Source organism: Rutidosis leptorrhynchoides, chromosome 9, assembly GCF_046630445.1.
Source record: "Rutidosis leptorrhynchoides isolate AG116_Rl617_1_P2 chromosome 9, CSIRO_AGI_Rlap_v1, whole genome shotgun sequence".
NCBI lineage: Eukaryota > Viridiplantae > Streptophyta > Magnoliopsida > Asterales > Asteraceae > Rutidosis > Rutidosis leptorrhynchoides.
Genome location: NC_092341.1, coordinates 107,708,313 through 107,726,881, shown reverse-complemented (window position 1 = coordinate 107,726,881; position 18,569 = coordinate 107,708,313). Strand labels below are relative to the sequence as shown.

The window sequence follows — 18,569 nt, the reverse complement described above, 5'->3', positions numbered from 1 at the left end:
ACTGACTTAGTAAACAAAAGCAATCATAAAATAACAAAAATATAAATGATAAGTAAATGCAAGAAACGTAAAAAACACGAGAATATAACGTGGTTATATACGATTTTCAAGGTGGTTTATTTCACGACAAACTTCAAAGAATTCTTATAGTTTTCGTATATACAATGTTTACAAGAAGGTATGGGTGTAATTAATAGAAGCTTAACAATTGGAAACCTATACAATCGTAGAATGACAAATAAACCCTCACGTGAATTAGCGTGCTTTGTTAGCTTAATTGCGGTCATTAACGATTGTATAGTACGAAGACTCTTCGTGTCGAAAAAATAATTTTGGACTAGAATAGCTATTTTTAATATGCTATAAGGACTCCTGATGCAATTTTGTCTAAAAAAAATCAAGATAAGATTCCCAATAATATATACAGTAATATTTATAATATCATATAAATTTTTAAAATGATAATTTTTTTTAAATGATAATTTTATAAATAAGAATTATTCAAGTTTTAAAAAAAAATCAAAAATAAAGAAAAAATTTCTAAACCCCTAATGATGATTTCATTAAAAATTAATTATATTTAATAAAAATATTAACATGTTCATTGTATAATATATGAAACATTATGTACAACCTTATGATAAAACACATCTATGACTATATGTACAATATTTGAAGCATTATGTACAATTTTATGGTAAAACATCTCCATGACCATACTTACAATATTTCAAGCATTATGTGCAACCTTATAATAAAAATCCTCATAACCATATGTACAAAATTTAAAACAAATCGTATAATCTTGTACAAAACACTCCATGAACACATGTATAAATTTTGAAGCATATTGTACATCCTTCATAAAGATGCATTTGTTATTACTAATAATTATTATTGAAAATATAAATACTCGATTTTAGAGCAAACTCTATTATTATTATTATTATTATTATTATTATTATTATTATTATTATTATTATTATTATTATTATTATTATTATTATTATTATTATTATTATTCAAATATGTGTTCTCTTTACGGGATTAATTACGTTACATATGGGCCAAAGGGCCTTTGGCCTAGCGGTATCATGGTAGCCCTTTCAACCAAGAGGTTGGGGGTTCAAGTCCTGCTTTGGACATATTTCGTGGATTATTGTAAATATTCGTGTAATGGGTGTGTGAGTTTGCCTTTCAAAAAAAAAAAAAAAGTTACGTTACATACGTATACGAAATACGTGTGTCAATAAAATGTTTGTAATATAGGCTTTTATGGTAAGTAAAATAGTAATTGTGATAAAAATTGAAAGAAGGTCGTCAGAGAATAAATGTAGTTTATTTATTATGACCAAGTTAAGTATATATCGATATGTTTGTAAAAAGAACGACAAGTTTCTTAGTCGAATTCTGTGGTTTCACGGGTCATTAAACTAGATGACTTTAACATTTACGTTCACTTAATACATAAAAGATATCATTAAACTGATTCATTTAAATAAATATGTGATTCTACGGGTCATTTCACTACTTTAACATTTATTACATTACAAGTTATATGGAATTTAACATTTATTACATTACAAGTTATATGGAATCAAACGAATAAACAATTTATACTCCGTAATTACTTTACTATATTAACTATTAGAAAAAAATGGTGAATAGTATCGAAAGTATTTTGAACTTTTCACTTTTTTTTTAACTTTTAACTAATTTCCATTTCACCACAAACACCCCCCAAACTTTGTCCAAAAATTAAAATCGACCCTCAAAACAGGGGGTAAAGTGTTAAAACAACATTTTCATAAAAAATCTTAAATAAACTCCACTCAAAGATTTAACGGGTTATATCTTCTCGCTCGCAACGAGTTAAATTTTTCCGACACCATCGTTAAACTCGAAATAAATTTACGAACACAATGTCACTAACTATACGCAAAACGAACACTTTTTAAAAAATGCTAAATATTTGGGATACTTTTCATACACGTTGATTTTTCACTCGCATGCTCCATAACTATTTTTATCTATTAACAACAAACACGTATGGGTCTTATTATTATTTTTTAATTATTTAGTGATTTTTTTAGATATATCTCAGTAAATCTTCTACTCTTAGATCATACGAAGTGTTAACATAAGATAACGACTTAATTGCGTTATATTTTGAAAAGTCAACTATTCCATAGCGAAACGCGATGATGCACATATATTGTTATTTTAAAATAACATTTAAATCTTTGACGGGTTATACTTTTTAGTTCGACTTGAGTTGCGCTTCAACGACATGATCGTTAGCCACAAAATAATTTTACAAACTAAACACAATAAAATATATTGAAAACCGAACCCCCGACGCGAAGCAAGGGTTCGAAAACTAGTTGTTAACTACTACCTCCGTCCCATATTAATAGTCCAGTATTCCATTTTGGGATATTCCAAATTAATAGTCTACTTCCATAAATAGAAAAGAATAGGAAACTTAAGTTCTATTATGCCCTTAATGTATGTTGATAGGATTAAAGGAGAAAGAAAATGTAAGGGTAAAACTGAAAAGTAAACAGAAAGTACAGTACTTTTATGATATTTCCTTAAACTGTGTATTTTTTGTCTGTGAACTATTAATATGGAACGGAGGGAGTATTATATTACATATTAATATTAAGTATTGTTATTGAATATATACAAAAAGCAAACACGAATTTTGTTTTTTGTGCTATTGTCGTTTGTTACGGTAGATGGATTACGGCACACTTGTGATGACCCGAAAATTTTCGACCAAATTTAAACTTAATCTTATATGATTTCGATACGATAAGCAAAGTCTGTTAAACTGAATCTCAAAATTCTTGAACTATTCAATTACCTTTCATTTATTCACGATGATGCACGAATAATTATATGTAAATAGATACATATACTATAACTTGAAAACGTAACTAAGTGTTGGGTATATGATACTGTGCATTAATCTTATTTGATTGATTACCTGATTGATATATTTAACTACGGAGTTAAAAGATTATGTCAAACGATTCAAGTAAAATACATTTACTGAGTCTCTTAAGGATTATGATATCATTACGGGTCTCTATTGAGAGGTCCACGTTGATTTGAGAAATCATTCATTTTTAACGGTATTCGGAACAAATGATAAAGTGTTTGTTTAAATAACGTAACTTGGACACATACAGTAATAAGGAATATTAACTGTTGGAATTAGATATATGAATAACCTGTGTTATGTATTTTAAAAACGTGTTTATTAAATATTGAATATATATATTTAAATATAATATTAACTTGGTCATAAAACAATCTGTTATTATATATATAATAACAAATAACGAGACGATGATTTATAGAAGTAAATGACCAAAATACTCGAAAGTTTAAGATATACTTTGAGTGGTATAGTTTAGGAATAATTTAAGACTATATTTTGACAAAGGTACGAGTCGCGAAACGTAATGTACAAGTTTTCTCAACGTACGAAGGGACACTCGAAAAACCGGAACCGGGACATAAGTCCAGTGATGACGTACGACTTATCGGAACAAAAATTACAAGTCAACTATGCATGTGAATTTAATATAATATATAATTAATTATTTAAATTAAATATATTATATATATTATATTAAATTATGTCGACAAACAAAATTACAAAAAATATGTGAGCTGGATCTGACGGCCATGCGATCGCATGGCAAATAGGCATAAAACCCATGCGATCGCATGGGCATCAGAATCAGGCCACACCTATAAAAGCTCGAGCATTTTGGTCTCTGTCTTACACACATACATATCATACTCCATATTTATATTATTATTATTATTATTATTATTATTATTATTATTATTATTATTATTATTAAGATTAATATTATTATTAATCTTATTATTATTAATATTATTAATTAGTATTATACATAAAATACTACGACGAGGTTATGAGTGAGTCACTTTCAAAATGGTTTTAAGAGCGGGATAGAGCTAAGGAAATTATGGGTTATTGCCAAAGAGGTTATTGGTAATGTTCGAGGGTATATTTATGAATCAAATCTAGTGTTTATCATCTCTGTTGCGTCTACGTACTTTTCTACAATATTGAATCTCAATATTAATACGTAAGCATTTATATTTTATATTTTATAAATTAATAGTGTATACATACTAGTGCTCGAGTGTATATATTTATACATTATTGTACGCTAAATTTTGTCGTTAAACAGTTATGATGAATCACGAAGTAAATACATATATTACTGATAAAAGGTATATGATATGCATGTTTTTGGAAAGCTGGCGAAAAATCAATAACTTTTCATTTAGAAATCGCGTAATTTCGGTGAACGAATTAAAAGATATGATCAACTGAATTATGATTGACATTGATTAAAATTGCTTTTGAAACTTGTTTGTAAGAATGATAAATTGGATTTTTGAATATTACCAGGCAAGTAAATGAATCCATATATAAGGCACGTCTCGTTTTGTTGAATTATTGTCAAAATTGACTTTTTGAAACGACTTTGGATAACTTTTGTATGTCGATCTCGAGCATTAGGATTGTTATACACTATGACCTGACCTAGCTTGATAGACATTTATTGACCAACATATGTTCTCTAGGTTGAGATCTACGGTTATTTGGTAATCCGAGTTTCGATCACATTTTGGTGAACGACTTTATATGCTGCTAAGGTGAGTTTCATTTGCTCCCTTTTTAATTGCTTTTGCAATCTATATTTTTGGGCTGAGAATACATGCACTTTATTTTAAACGCAATGGATATAAGTACAACCTAAATTCTACACTGAGTTTGAACCGAAAATCCCTTAGCTTTGGTAACTAGTAACTGCCAGTTATAAGAACTGGTGGGCGCCAGTAGTAGTATATGGATCCATAGGGCTTGATATCCCCGTCCGAGCTAGAGCACTAGCCTTTTAACGGACGTATGCTATTTGAGAAGCGTACACGTTGGTTTACGTGTATTATTAAGATGATTATACAAAGGGTACAAATTATATATACGTTAAGCTTAGTTACCAGAGTGCTCAATTTCGTAGAATATTTTGATAAACGTTTCTGGATGAAACAACTGAAATCTTGTTATCCACTTTTATATGCAGATTATGCGAAACACTAAAACTATGAACTCACCAACCTTTGTGTTGACACTTGTTAGCATGTTTATTCTCAGGTTCCCTAGAAGTCTTCCGCTGTTTGCTTATATGATAGACAAGCTATGTGCATGGAGTCTTACATGGCATATTTTTCAAGAAAACGTTGCATTCACCAATTCATCACCATGTACCTTATTTAGACTGCATTGTCAACGGAAGTACTTTTGTAAACTATTATATAAGGTGATTGTTTATATGTAGAAATCATCAGATGTCGAAAACCTTTGATTTAATATTCATTTATGGTGTACCTTTTCAAAAGAATGCAATGTTTATAAAACGTATCATATAGAGGTCAAATACCTCGCAATGAAATCAATGAATGATGTATTCGGCCAAATGGATTTGGAGCGATCGTCACAGTTGGTATCAGAGCGTTGGTCCTAGCGAACCAGGACTTGCATGAATGTGTCTAACTGATAGTTGTTAAGATGCATTAGTAAGTCTGGACTTCGACCGTGTCTGCATGTTAAAAGTTTTGCTTATCATTTTTTGTCGAAAATTACATGCTTATCATTCTTAAGTCTAGACACGTTTTACTGCATTGATTGCATAAATAGTGTATAGACAAAAATTCATATCTTAGCGTATCTGTTACTGTAAACTTTTCCTGACATCTTCCGAAAATTTCTCCGTGATTTATGGAATTTGGTATTATATATACATATGTAAATTATGTATTGAAGAATACCAAACTAAATTCTATAATCTATTTCATATCAAAAATCATCTATCTAATTATACAAGATGGATCCCGTATCTAGTTCAAATTCCTTAAATTCCGACAGCTATTCCGATATGGATATTCTCCTGAACTCTGAAGAAAGTGTAACTGGAATGGATCAACCAATTAGCCATCATCTATTCTGGATGAATTGGAGATGGGTTCGTAGCCTACTTAATTATTGGAGACAAGAAGAAGGCGATCCCTTCCATCCACCACATTGCCCTCTTGGCGAAGAACCTGAAGCACTTACCGGCGAACCTGTTCGTAATACCATTTTCTCTCTCATTTCCAGAGTATCTAGTCATGATTATATACTATCTCACATTCTAAATCTTATTCGTCCGCTCATCTGAATCGACAATCATCCCGGTGTAGTAGAAGAAGTCAACGAGCTTCGCGCTCGGGTAGTGGCTTTGGAGAATATGGTGCAAAGGTTGCAAGCACCAGCAGCATCATCGGCATCAACAGTACCACCGACAACAACACCAACAGTACCATTACCACCACCAACAACATCCGCATCGCAAACCTCAACTTCACAATCTGTTCCACGAGCATCAACGTCATACGCACCGTAGTTACCAAGAAATACCAGCAACAATAACCGATGAAGTATTAACTCATTTCCCCTGAAGAAATTTTATGTATATTTAATATATATGAATTTTGAAATCAAAATAAATCTTTTCGTACCAAGTTATTACGTGTGAATCTTAACTGGTAGGTACTACTCGGTTAATTCATATTACTAATATGCTATGATGTACATACTTCGTTAATGACTTAACCATCGTTAACTACAATCTCTGTTTCCAACTCAATGAATTCCATTTCATAATAAACTAAGTATATTATTCAATTATATGGTTGATTTTATACTTTCATCTTCGATGTATTCGAAACTTTCTAGAAAACATCATTCGTACCTTGCGAAGTTAGCAAGAGTTCCATGAGCACCAACATGATTCACTGAGGAAATATCAATAAAACTGAGTATTGATTACATTAGTGAAATACTCCGTAAAGATTATTAAATCTTTAATGTTTTATTCATTTCTAATTCAATTCAAAAATCAAATGAGCTTAATATGATATTAACTCATCAAATCTGTATTACATCTGAAGAAAATATACATACATATATTTTCATAAAGACGGTAATAAAAATTCTTTTGTACAAAATATTACTTGTGAAATCTTTAACGGGTAGGTAATTCTCGGGAAATATTTAAGTTCACAATTAATATGTTACACTGTACATTCTTCAACTTTGATTCAAAAATTATTAACTATGCTCACAGCGATATACAATCGTTTCCATACAAATTCAATTACATATTCTGATATTGACGGATCAGAATCCAAGTCAAGATTTAACGGGTGACATCATTCTTAGATCTCTACATCTTTCAAAGCTATACTTTGACTTCAAAAATGTGAAAGATCCTTTAGCATTGTTATTACTGAAAATAACCTTGCAATTCCTTTTCAAAAGTATCCAGTATTATCAACCGTTCAACCAGTCAACGACGACCTTTCAGACTTGTAACTTTGGCATATACGTTTTTGTTACTGGGGAACCTTTCATGTTCCACCACATTAGCAGTAAATTTACCAACAACTTCATTGATCTTTGACCTTCCGAAAAATCCTTATACTCATTGAAACCGTATCATGTACTCATCCACATCTTGTAACGGCAATTGTCATACCAACTATCAGGAATTAGCAATCAGTATTTTGAAATCTTGTAGTACGTCTACGCCAACAGTTATATGTGTACATATAACGTCTACCTCTTGGACTTACATACTTCGAATGTGAAGTTTCCGAAAAACACCCCAAACTACGAAACTAGTTCTCCGAATTTTGGAAAAATGTTGATGAAGCAGCAAAAACTGTAAACGACCTTAACAGTCAAAAGTTTGATGATAAAGAATAGTATGGTGGTAAAGCTGAGAAAAAGAGAAAGTTTGGAACTGGAAAACGGATTGAGCAAAGTATGAAAGAGGCTGTGGATAAATCACAAGGACGAAACCTGTCTTCAAAGAATCCAAATGATTCAGTATTTGTTGAAGCCATTAACGAATACCTTGCTTCCGAATCTAAACCCTTGCGGACAATATTCTTCATCATCCTCTGATATTAGAAATTCTAAGATATCATCGTATCTTTCATTATAAATATCCTCCATATTTCTGGAGATAATTTCATAATCATTCTTATCGAAAATCAATTTTCTCTTTACGATATCTGTGTTACACCATAAAAGAAACTATTTTAGTTTCTAAATTCTGAAACTTTCAAGTTTAAAATATAAATGTTTTGAAGTAATGTTGGGAATTGAAGCATGAGTTAATATAATATAATTACACTTGATCAACGTGATTATATTACAGTAAGTCATGATGAGTTTCTAATAGAACGTGATAAAGGTTCACATATCATACCCTCATCATGAACCATGTTACATAACTCTTTCATTCTATATAATCTCTAAAAATATCAAGAAAATATTTTCTTAATGATTCGGTTTTTTTTTTTGAGGTATTCTGGTAATTTGACAAGTCAGATTGTGCTATTACCATTTCTTTCTTAGAACATTAGTTATGTTCATCTGAAACTTCATACCTACGAATTCTGGACCATTATCCGCTTGACTTAAGGTCAGGAAGAGAAAACGAAAGCATGAAGCTCCGAAATATAATGGAGAATATAAAGCCCAATAACAACCTCAAAATTTACAAACCGTGTATATCAATGCGTATAGCAATATAAAGACACGGGAGAATGAAAAACACTATAACCCCAAGGTAATGGTAGAAGAAAGTAACTTCCTCTGGTGGTAGATGAAAAAGAAGAATGACAGATATGAAAGTTAGGAGTATATCAAGAATAAGAACTGGATGAAGCATTTTACAATCTTTTGGAAGTATGAAATGAGGAAGAAGATGTAGGAGTGGTGAAAATAATGAGACGAAAGGGGGTTAATTTATAAGCAAAATAACAGACAGAGCAATCGAGGCAGGTGACCTCATTTAATTAAAGAAGATCTTAATTTCCTTAAATTCCGAAGAATCAAATCTTATTTAGATTATGAAGACTTTCTATTCCTTAAATTTCGGAAATCAATCGTTACTACGTCAAGAGATAAGACGCATCTCTATTCTCTATTTCACTTTATTACGATAACTTCCCTCATACGCTTCGAGTAATTGGATTGTGTTATCCATATTATTCAACGGTGATAAAACTCTAATTATCAACTCATATACGTCATGAAAACATTTTTATTGTTAGCCATGACGACCTCACTCAAATTTCGGGACGAAATTTCTTTAACGGGTAGGTACTGTGAAGACCCGAAAATTTTCGACCAAATTTAAACTTAATCTTATATGATTTCGATACGATAAGCAAAGTCTGTTAAACTGAATCTCAAAATTCTTGAACTATTCAATTACCTTTCATTTATTCACGATGATGCACGAATAATTATATGTAAATAGATACATATACTATAACTTGAAAACGTAACTAAGTGTTGGGTATATGATACTGTGCATTAATCTTATTTGATTGATTACCTGATTGATATATTTAACTACGGAGTTAAAAGATTATGCCAAACGATTCAAGTAAAAGACATTTACTGAGTCTCTTAAGGATTATGATATCATTACGGGTCTCTATTGAGAGGTCCACGTTGATTTGAGAAATCATTCATTTTTAACGGTATTCGGAACAAATGATAAAGTGTTTGTTTAAATAACGTAACTTGGACACATACAATAATAAGGAATATTAACTGTTGGAATTAGATATATGAATAACCTGTGTTATGTATTTTAAAAACGTGTTTATTAAATATTGAATATATATATTTAAATATAATATTAACTTGGTCATAAAACAATCTGTTATTATATATATAATAACAAATAACGAGACGATGATTTATAGAAGTAAATGACCAAAATACTCGAAAGTTTAAGATATACTTTGAGTGGTATAGTTTAGGAATAATTTAAGACTATATTTTGACAAAGGTACGAGTCGCGAAACGTAATGTACAAGTTTTCTCAACGTACGAAGGGACACTCGAAAAACCGGAACCGGGACATAAGTCCAGTGATGACGTACGACTTATCGGAACAAAAATTACAAGTCAACTATGCATGTGAATTTAATATAATATATAATTAATTATTTAAATTAAATATATTATATATATTATATTAAATTATGTCGGCAAACAAAATTACAAAAAATATGTGAGCTGGATCTGACGGCCATGCGATCGCATGGCAAATAGGCATAAAACCCATGCGATCGCATGGGCATCAGAATCAGGCCACACCTATAAAAGCTCGAGCATTTTGGTCTCTGTCTTACACACATACATATCATACTCCATATTTATATTATTATTATTATTATTATTATTATTATTATTATTATTATTATTATTATTATTATTATTATTATTATTATTATTATTATTATTATTATTATTATTATTATTATTAAGATTAATATTATTATTAATCTTATTATTATTAATATTATTAATTAGTATTATACATAAAATACTACGACTAGGTTATGAGTGTGTCACTTTCAAAATGGTTTTAAGAGCGGGATAGAGCTAAGGAAATTATGGGTTATTGCCAAAGAGGTTATGGGTAATGTTCGAGGGTATATTTATGAATCAAATCTAGTGTTTATCATCTCTGTTGCGTCTACGTACTTTTCTACAATATTGAATCTCAATATTAATACGTAAGCATTTATATTTTATATTTTATAAATTAATAGTGTATACATACTAGTGCTCGAGTGTATATATTTATACATTATTGTACGCTAAATTTTGTCGTTAAACAGTTATGATGAATCACGAAGTAAATACATATATTACTGATAAAAGGTATATGATATGCATGTTTTTGGAAAGCTGGCGAAAAATCAATAACTTTTCATTTAGAAATCGCGTAATTTCGGTGAACGAATTAAAAGATATGATCAACTGAATTATGATTGACATTGATTAAAATTGCTTTTGAAACTTGTTTGTAAGAATGATAAATTGGATTTTTGAATATTACCAGGCAAGTAAATGAATCCATATATAAGGCACGTCTCGTTTTGTTGAATTATTGTTAAAATTGACTTTTTGAAACGACTTTGGATAACTTTTGTATGTCGATCTCGAGCATTAGGATTGTTATACACTATGACCTGATCTAGCTTGATAGACATTTATTGACCAACATATGTTCTCTAGGTTGAGATCTACGGTTATTTGGTAATCCGAGTTTCGATCACATTTTGGTGAACGACTTTATATGCTGCTAAGGTGAGTTTCATTTGCTCCCTTTTTAATTGCTTTTGCAATCTATATTTTTGGGCTGAGAATACATGCACTTTATTTTAAACGCAATGGATACAAGTACAACCTAAATTCTACACTGAGTTTGAACCGAAAATCCCTTAACTTTGGTAACTAGTAACGGCCAGTTATAAGAACTGGTGGGCGCCAGTAGTAGTATATGGATCCATAGGGCTTGATATCCCCGTCCGAGCTAGAGCACTAGCCTTTTAACGGACGTATGCTATTTGAGAAGCGTACACGTTGGTTTACGTGTATTATTAAGATGATTATACAAAGGGTACAAATTATATATACGCTAAGCTTAGTTACCAGAGTGCTCAATTTCGTAGAATATTTTGATAAACGTTTCTGGATGAAACAACTGAAATCTTGTTATCCACTTTTATATGCAGATTATGCGAAACACTAAAACTATGAACTCACCAACCTTTGTGTTGACACTTGTTAGCATGTTTATTCTCAGGTTCCCTAGAAGTCTTCCGCTGTTTGCTTATATGATAGACAAGCTATGTGCATGGAGTCTTACATGGCATATTTTTCAAGAAAACGTTGCATTCACCAATTCATCACCATGTACCTTATTTAGACTGCATTGTCAACGGAAGTACTTTTGTAAACTATTATATAAGGTGATTGTTTATATGTAGAAATCATCAGATGTCGAAAACCTTTGATTTAATATTCATTTATGGTGTGCCTTTTCAAAAGAATGCAATGTTTATAAAACGTATCATATAGAGGTCAAATACCTCGCAATGAAATCAATGAATGACGTATTCGGCCAAATGGATTTGGAGCGATCGTCACAACACTGATGTCACATTGACGTCAAGCTGATGCCGAGCTAACATCATGGATTCATGGTGATATATATATATATATATATATATATATATATATATATATATATATATATATATATATATATATGGGCACGATCCATGGATAAGCATAAAAGGAGTACAAACGGAATAAGCAAAATAAAAAAAAAAAATTTTGAATTTTTTTTTACATTCATAAATCTGCATTAAAATGCACCTCTAATCAATTTTTTTCATAAGAAAAAAAGTTCAAAATCTTTCAAAAATCGATGATGAATGGTAAAATTAACCATTCATCGGGTTAATTTATCATTCATCTTGTTTACGATGAATGATAAAATTAATCAATGCTAAAAAAACCAGATGAATGGTTAAATTAACCATTCATCTGTTTTTTTATCATTCATCATAAACAGATGAATGGTTAAATTAACCATTCATCTGCTTTTTTTTAGCATTGATTAATTTTATCATTCATCGCGAACAAAACGAATGATAAATTAACCAGATGAATGGTTAATTTTACCATTCATCATCAATTTTTACCATTCATCATCGATGTTTACCATCATCATCGATTTTCGAACGATTTTGTTAAAAAACTTTTTAAAATTTTTTCGTTTTCTTCTATTTGCATATTAAAGGATCGTTTTTTTTAAAAAAAAAATTTAAAATTTTACTTATCCAGTTTGTACCCCATTTAGTGCTTATCCATGGATTGATCCACTATATATATATATATATATATATATATATATATATATATATATATATATATATATATATATATATATATATATATATATATATATATATATATATATATATAATCATCTTTTTCCAATTTGTTTTTTTTAATAAGAACAATAGTTTTTCACCAAACTCAGTTTTTTTTAACTGTATCTAATAAAATGTTTGTACCAATTATAAACTACTTAGACCGTCTCCAACGACAGCGTGTTGCAGGGATTTTGGAACCAACACGCCACCCAACAACCGTGAGCGCGGCGTGTTGGTATGGGAAAGGTGAGGCGTGCTGGAAGCCAACACAGGAAATAAAGTGTGTGTGTTGAGCTGAATGGTCGACGTGGCTGTTCCAATGGATACATATAAATTAAATTAATGAATTAATTAATAATTTGTATCTATAAATACAATAAAAATCAAACACAATTTCAAACATAACTTCATTTCTCTCTTTTTCTATTAAATTTCAAAATTTCTACACATATTCACTTTCAAACACAACAAAATCAAACACAACTCAAACACATCATTACTCAAAATGGATACCTATTTAAAGCTAGTCAAGGATGATTCTTGGGACGATGAAATGTTATTAAGTGTTATGCGTTTGTGCTCCGAAGAGCTAGACCGAGAAGCTGTTGAGGGCTCAAGTCAGGGACCTCCACGAGCCCGTATCTATATTCCTAGGGATCGCGAAGGTGCGGCTGAACGTCTACACAGAGACTATTTTGCTCAACAACCTACATTTCCCGATTACAAATTTAAAAGACGTTATCGGATGCAACCGCAATTATTCGAGCGTATCATAGCAGGTATACGTGACTGCACTATTAATCCTTTACCCACACACTTTGCATATTTTAGGCACGCATACGACGCTTTTGGTCGTCAAAGTTTTAATATATATCAAAAGTGCACATCTGCATTACGACAGTTGGCCTACGGTATGGCGGGTGATATGTGGGACGAATATTTGTATATGAGTGAGCAAACTTCATTAAACTGTTTAGACAACTTTTGTTTGTGTGTTACGGATTTATACAAAGACGAATATCTACGTAAACCAACTGAACGTGAAACTCAACGAATATACGAAATGTACGAAACAAGGCATGATTTTAGGGGGATGCTTGGGAGCATCGATTGCATGCATTGGGAATGGAAGAATTGTCCGGTTGTATGGCAAGGTCAATACACAAGTGTGCATAAAAAAAACCATCTCTTATTCTCGAAGCTGTAGCTTCGTATGATATGTGGATATGACACACATATTTTGGTGTTGCAGGTTCCAACAATGACATCAATGTGTTAAAACGTTCCCCATTGTTTGATTCTATTAAGAACGGTTCCGCTCCACCTTCACCATTTACAGTAAATGGTCATGACTACACACATGGTTATTATCTCGCGGACGGTATTTATCCGGATTGGGCTATACTTATCAAAGCATATTCATCCCCAACCGACGAGCCATCTGCAAAGTTTACACGTTTTCAAGAAAGTGCACGAAAAGATGTCGAGCGAACATTTGGTGTCCTTCAAGGTAGATTCAATATATTACGTGTGCCTGAACGAGCTTGGAGTGCTAAAAAAATGCACCACATATTATATTGTTGTGTTCTATTGCACAATATGATCCAAGAGGATAATGATTTTGCTATAACGTCACTCGATGAAGAGTATTTAAGAGACCCAGAAAACCGACCCATTTTTGTTAGGAATCGAAATACTACTCGAGCTGCACGAGAAAAGGAAATACGCGACAAAGATGTGCATAATGCACTTCGTGTGAACTTAACCGAGCATATTTGAAATCTTCCACCAAAATACCGTCGTACCATTTAAGTAATGTTTACTTATTGTAATGTTTTTTTAATTATCGTATTGTAATCGTATTTTTAATATTAATTTTAGTGTGTTTTATTAAATTAATTTGTTATTATAATTTAAAAATATTAACATAACTAATTAAACAAAATAAAATAAATAGATGAAAAATGAAAAAGAAATAAAAAATACCCCACCCCTATCCAACAACACGTCACTCAGCACGCCACCTATTACACAGCAGTCTGGCAGCACGCTCATCAAACACCCCCACCACCACCCAACAACACACCAACACGTCCTGCAGGGTTAAAAATGGTCTTAAAGATTATTTATTTTATATAGTGAAATCATGTATTGACATTTTTATAATATGTGTTATTAAATTCCTAATATTTTATATATAACATATATCGGATTATATATACTAAAATAGTTGAACTGGATATATGTTGTTTTTGTTATATTCGTTGTGGGTAAAACATTCTAATTTATAAACTATTAAAATAAAGTTTAACATAGTTATTTAAATCATGTATTGTTGAAAACGATTTTTCACATCATGTACTCATTAATCATTAATTTATTTGATTACTTCCTCCGTTCCATATTAATTCTCAGTATAAAAAATACACGGTTTAAGAAATACCATCATTATTTTGTATTTTCTATTTACTTTACAGTTTTATATTTATTATTATTATTTTTTTTGTCTTACATACATATAACAACGTTATAAAAAAATTTACTTATTTTATTATTAATTTATAGATAGAATTGAATAATTAATTTATAAAGTTTCAAAAGTAGAATATTGGAAAATTAATTAAGAAATGTATTACTTATTGCAGCGGCTACAGAGCACCAAACAAAATCCAATTCTTCATCTCATTGGTGTGCTTTAAAAAAAAAAATTAAAAAAAAAAATACATTATATTATATTATATATTCCTGTTAATTAATAACGAGAAACACACAGAAACTTAACCGAATCGAAAATGACAGTAATCAAAATAGCTGCCATTTCCGGTTCTCTTCGCAAATCTTCTTACCATACCGGCCTCGTTCGATCCGGTACTTCATTAATTCTTCTTTAATTTCTCTTCTACTTTTTTTTTTCCTTTAAATTTTACATTATTATGTTATTATTGTTAAATTGCAGCAATCGAATTGAGCGAATCGATAGATGAAATAACGATCCAGTATGTCGATATATCATCTCTACCGATGCTGAACACAGATTTGGAAATTGATGGAAAATATCCAGATGAAGTTGAAGCTTTTCGTCAGATTATTTTGAAATCTGATTGTTTTCTTTTTGCTTCCCCTGAATACAATTACTCCCTCACTGGTACCTTTTACTCCATTTATTATTTTTTTTTTTTGTTAAGTTCCTTCTTTTTACATTTTTTAATAATATAAAATTAAGGTGTTTTATCTAGAATAACTAAACTATATACTGGAATACTCGCCGAGAAATCGTTTTGGAGTTGTTGTCGAGTTCACGTTTTGGAATCGGCCAAAAAATCGGTCAACAACTGATAAATTGAGTTTCTCAGCCAAAAATCGGTCGAATCTCGGTAAAATCGGTCAATTCTCGGGAATCATAAAAATTATCACAAAAGTCAACGAAAGTCAACCGCCTAGAATTCCCCGAGTTCTCCGAGAACTCCAAGAAATGGTCCCGCCGAGAACTCCCCGAGTTCCGATTTCTTCAACCTTTATCTAGACTAATAAAAGTTTGTATCAATATACTGTTTGAGAAATCAGAATATTAGGACGCCTTACCACTAGTAACGAGATCGATTAGATTGATCAATTATAAGTTAATTACTGGTCTGACTGTCTGAGTGTGTTAGGGTGGTTTAAACAGGGCTAATTTAACTCTGATACTTGCAAATTGTTATATTTCATAATTATAGCGCCTTTGAAGAATGCAATAGATTGGGCATCAAGGCCACCGAATGTGTGGGCAAATAAGGCTGCTGCGATAGTAAGTACCGGAGGAAGTGCAGGTGGTGGGCGAGCACATTATCATCTTCGCCAAGTTGGAGTTTTTCTCGATCTTCATTTTATTAATAAACCGGAGTTTGTGTTGAATGCATTTCAGCCTCCTGCAAAGTTTGATAGTGATGGTAATTTAATTGACTTGCAAGCTAAAGAGAGGTTGAAATCTGTTCTTGTAGCTCTGAAAGCATTTGCTTTGAGACTTCAATAAGGAAATTGATTGATGATTGAACTGCATTCTATTGTGTTAATAAAGTCGTTTTCAAGTGTATTTTAACAAATTGTGATTCTTGTTCGTGTTAATGTTGTACTTCAATTCTGCTTGTTTGCAACTCTAGAGGGTGATGGTTATGTTTTCTTTAATGCAGTTTAGAACTTTTACCCTTTTTCTACCCTATGTTTTTTCTGTTATGGACATTGTTTGATACGACTGTGTGGTTTTCTTGTACTTTGATATGAGATTATTGAAAGTAAATTAAAGAAAGTTGATACAAAATGAGATACAATCCAATGCAACATTTATGCCGAAAGTAAAAGTTAATTGCTCCGTATTACTCGTAGTTCAAAGTGATGACTTGACAGCTCAGCAGAGCGATTATTTTGATGCCATTTTGAAGACTCCAAACCCGAAAAAGTCGGGTGCTTGTATGATTATTTAGTTAGAATCCACTTCAACGTACTTCGATGTACGCTTCGAGTAATAGTTCATAACTAAACATCCAAGTGTGGATCTTAATGTTTCTTTAAGATCATTGATAATGGTGACGTTGACGTAGAGTGGATGAATGGTTTTTTTGGAGTTATGCCGCTGACATGGCATTGATGGGGAATGGAGAATGGGAGTTATAATGGAGAAGTTTGTTGAAAGGATTGTAGAAAGTTTGTGGGTGAAGTTGAACAAACACATACGAGTAGTATAAAAGTCATAGGAGTCATGGGAGGTAAAACTTCCAATCACATGGATTTAAAACTTCACTATAATAATTATTATATCCGGTACAAAAGCTTCACATAATAATCTCTCTAACAAGTTCAATGAATAATGAATAATGAACTTGTAGCCTCACATTATTACAATGACATCAAAAGTCAGAAATCTTAGTTTAGAACGGAAGAGAGAGATGAAAAAATAATCAGATCACTAATCGGAATGAATAAAAAATAAAAAATAAATATAAATTATATATAATAACTTATAATTACACTAATGTCCCTCAAGTAAGTTAATTTGCTTCACAAATCCAGCACAAGAGTTCCTTCCTTTGTACTTTGACCACCAATCTCAACTTTCAGTAAATGACTATGAGGTCCCTGCAATTATTCTTAACCTAGAAATCAGAATAAAATAAAAGAATTAAATATGTTTAGATTGACTTATCCATACCATTTTAATACTCCCCCTCAATCTAAACATGATATAAATTTAACAGTGTTAGTTCTTCAGACAACACATTGCGTTGAGCTTTTGTCAAACCTTTTGTCATATGATGAAATTTTTTCAGTTTCAATAACACCATTACTAATCTTTTCTTTAACAAAATGAACATCAACTTCAAAATGTTTTGTTCATAATGAAAAACGGGGTTTTTTGCAATTTGTAGAGCATAATTGTTATCACAAAAAACTTTTGCTGGAATGTCTATTTTAACATTTAAATCAATGACAATCTTTAAAATATAAATAATTTTACAAGTCGCAGAAGCTACAGCCATGTACTTTGCTTCTGCTGAGGATCTGAAAATGGTTGGCCGTTTTTTTACTTTTCAAGGAAATTAAAGAATTTCCTAAGTAAATACGAAAACCTACGAAAACCAGTTACTGATTTTCTTATCATATTGCTTTTAGCATGATCA

At 31.1% G+C, this 18,569-nt stretch overlaps 2 protein-coding genes across 2 annotated transcripts; both read left to right on the top strand.

Annotated features, from left to right (window-relative positions):
• Window positions 1-13,420: 13,420 nt before the first annotated feature.
• Window positions 13,421-14,694, top strand: LOC139868301 (protein ANTAGONIST OF LIKE HETEROCHROMATIN PROTEIN 1-like). Its single transcript, XM_071856630.1, has 2 exons — window positions 13,421-14,069; window positions 14,168-14,694. The coding sequence occupies exons 1-2, from the start codon at window positions 13,421-13,423 to the stop codon at window positions 14,692-14,694; spliced, it is 1,176 nt and encodes a 391-aa protein (XP_071712731.1).
• A 986-nt stretch (window positions 14,695-15,680) lies between these two features.
• On the top strand, window positions 15,681-17,102 carry LOC139866989 (NADPH:quinone oxidoreductase-like). Its single transcript, XM_071855294.1, has 3 exons — window positions 15,681-15,783; window positions 15,872-16,060; window positions 16,632-17,102. Exons 1-3 carry the CDS (start codon window positions 15,708-15,710, stop codon window positions 16,925-16,927), a joined length of 561 nt encoding a protein of 186 aa, XP_071711395.1. The 5' UTR covers window positions 15,681-15,707; the 3' UTR covers window positions 16,928-17,102.
• The last annotated feature ends 1,467 nt before the right edge of the window (window positions 17,103-18,569 follow it).

What these genes read in the sequence shown, in the direction of transcription:
- LOC139866989 (XM_071855294.1), top strand. Translation starts at nt 15,708, where the DNA reads ATGACAGTAATCAAAATAGCTGCCATTTCCGGTTCTCTTCGCAAATCT. An exon ending in TACCGGCCTCGTTCGATCCG is followed by an intron (nt 15,784 to 15,871) that starts GTACTTCATTAA and finishes GTTAAATTGCAG; the next exon opens with CAATCGAATTGAGCGAATCG. An exon ending in ATACAATTACTCCCTCACTG is followed by an intron (nt 16,061 to 16,631) that starts GTACCTTTTACT and finishes TCATAATTATAG; the next exon opens with CGCCTTTGAAGAATGCAATA.
- LOC139868301 (XM_071856630.1), top strand. Translation starts at nt 13,421, where the DNA reads ATGGATACCTATTTAAAGCTAGTCAAGGATGATTCTTGGGACGATGAA. An exon ending in TTGTCCGGTTGTATGGCAAG is followed by an intron (nt 14,070 to 14,167) that starts GTCAATACACAA and finishes TTGGTGTTGCAG; the next exon opens with GTTCCAACAATGACATCAAT.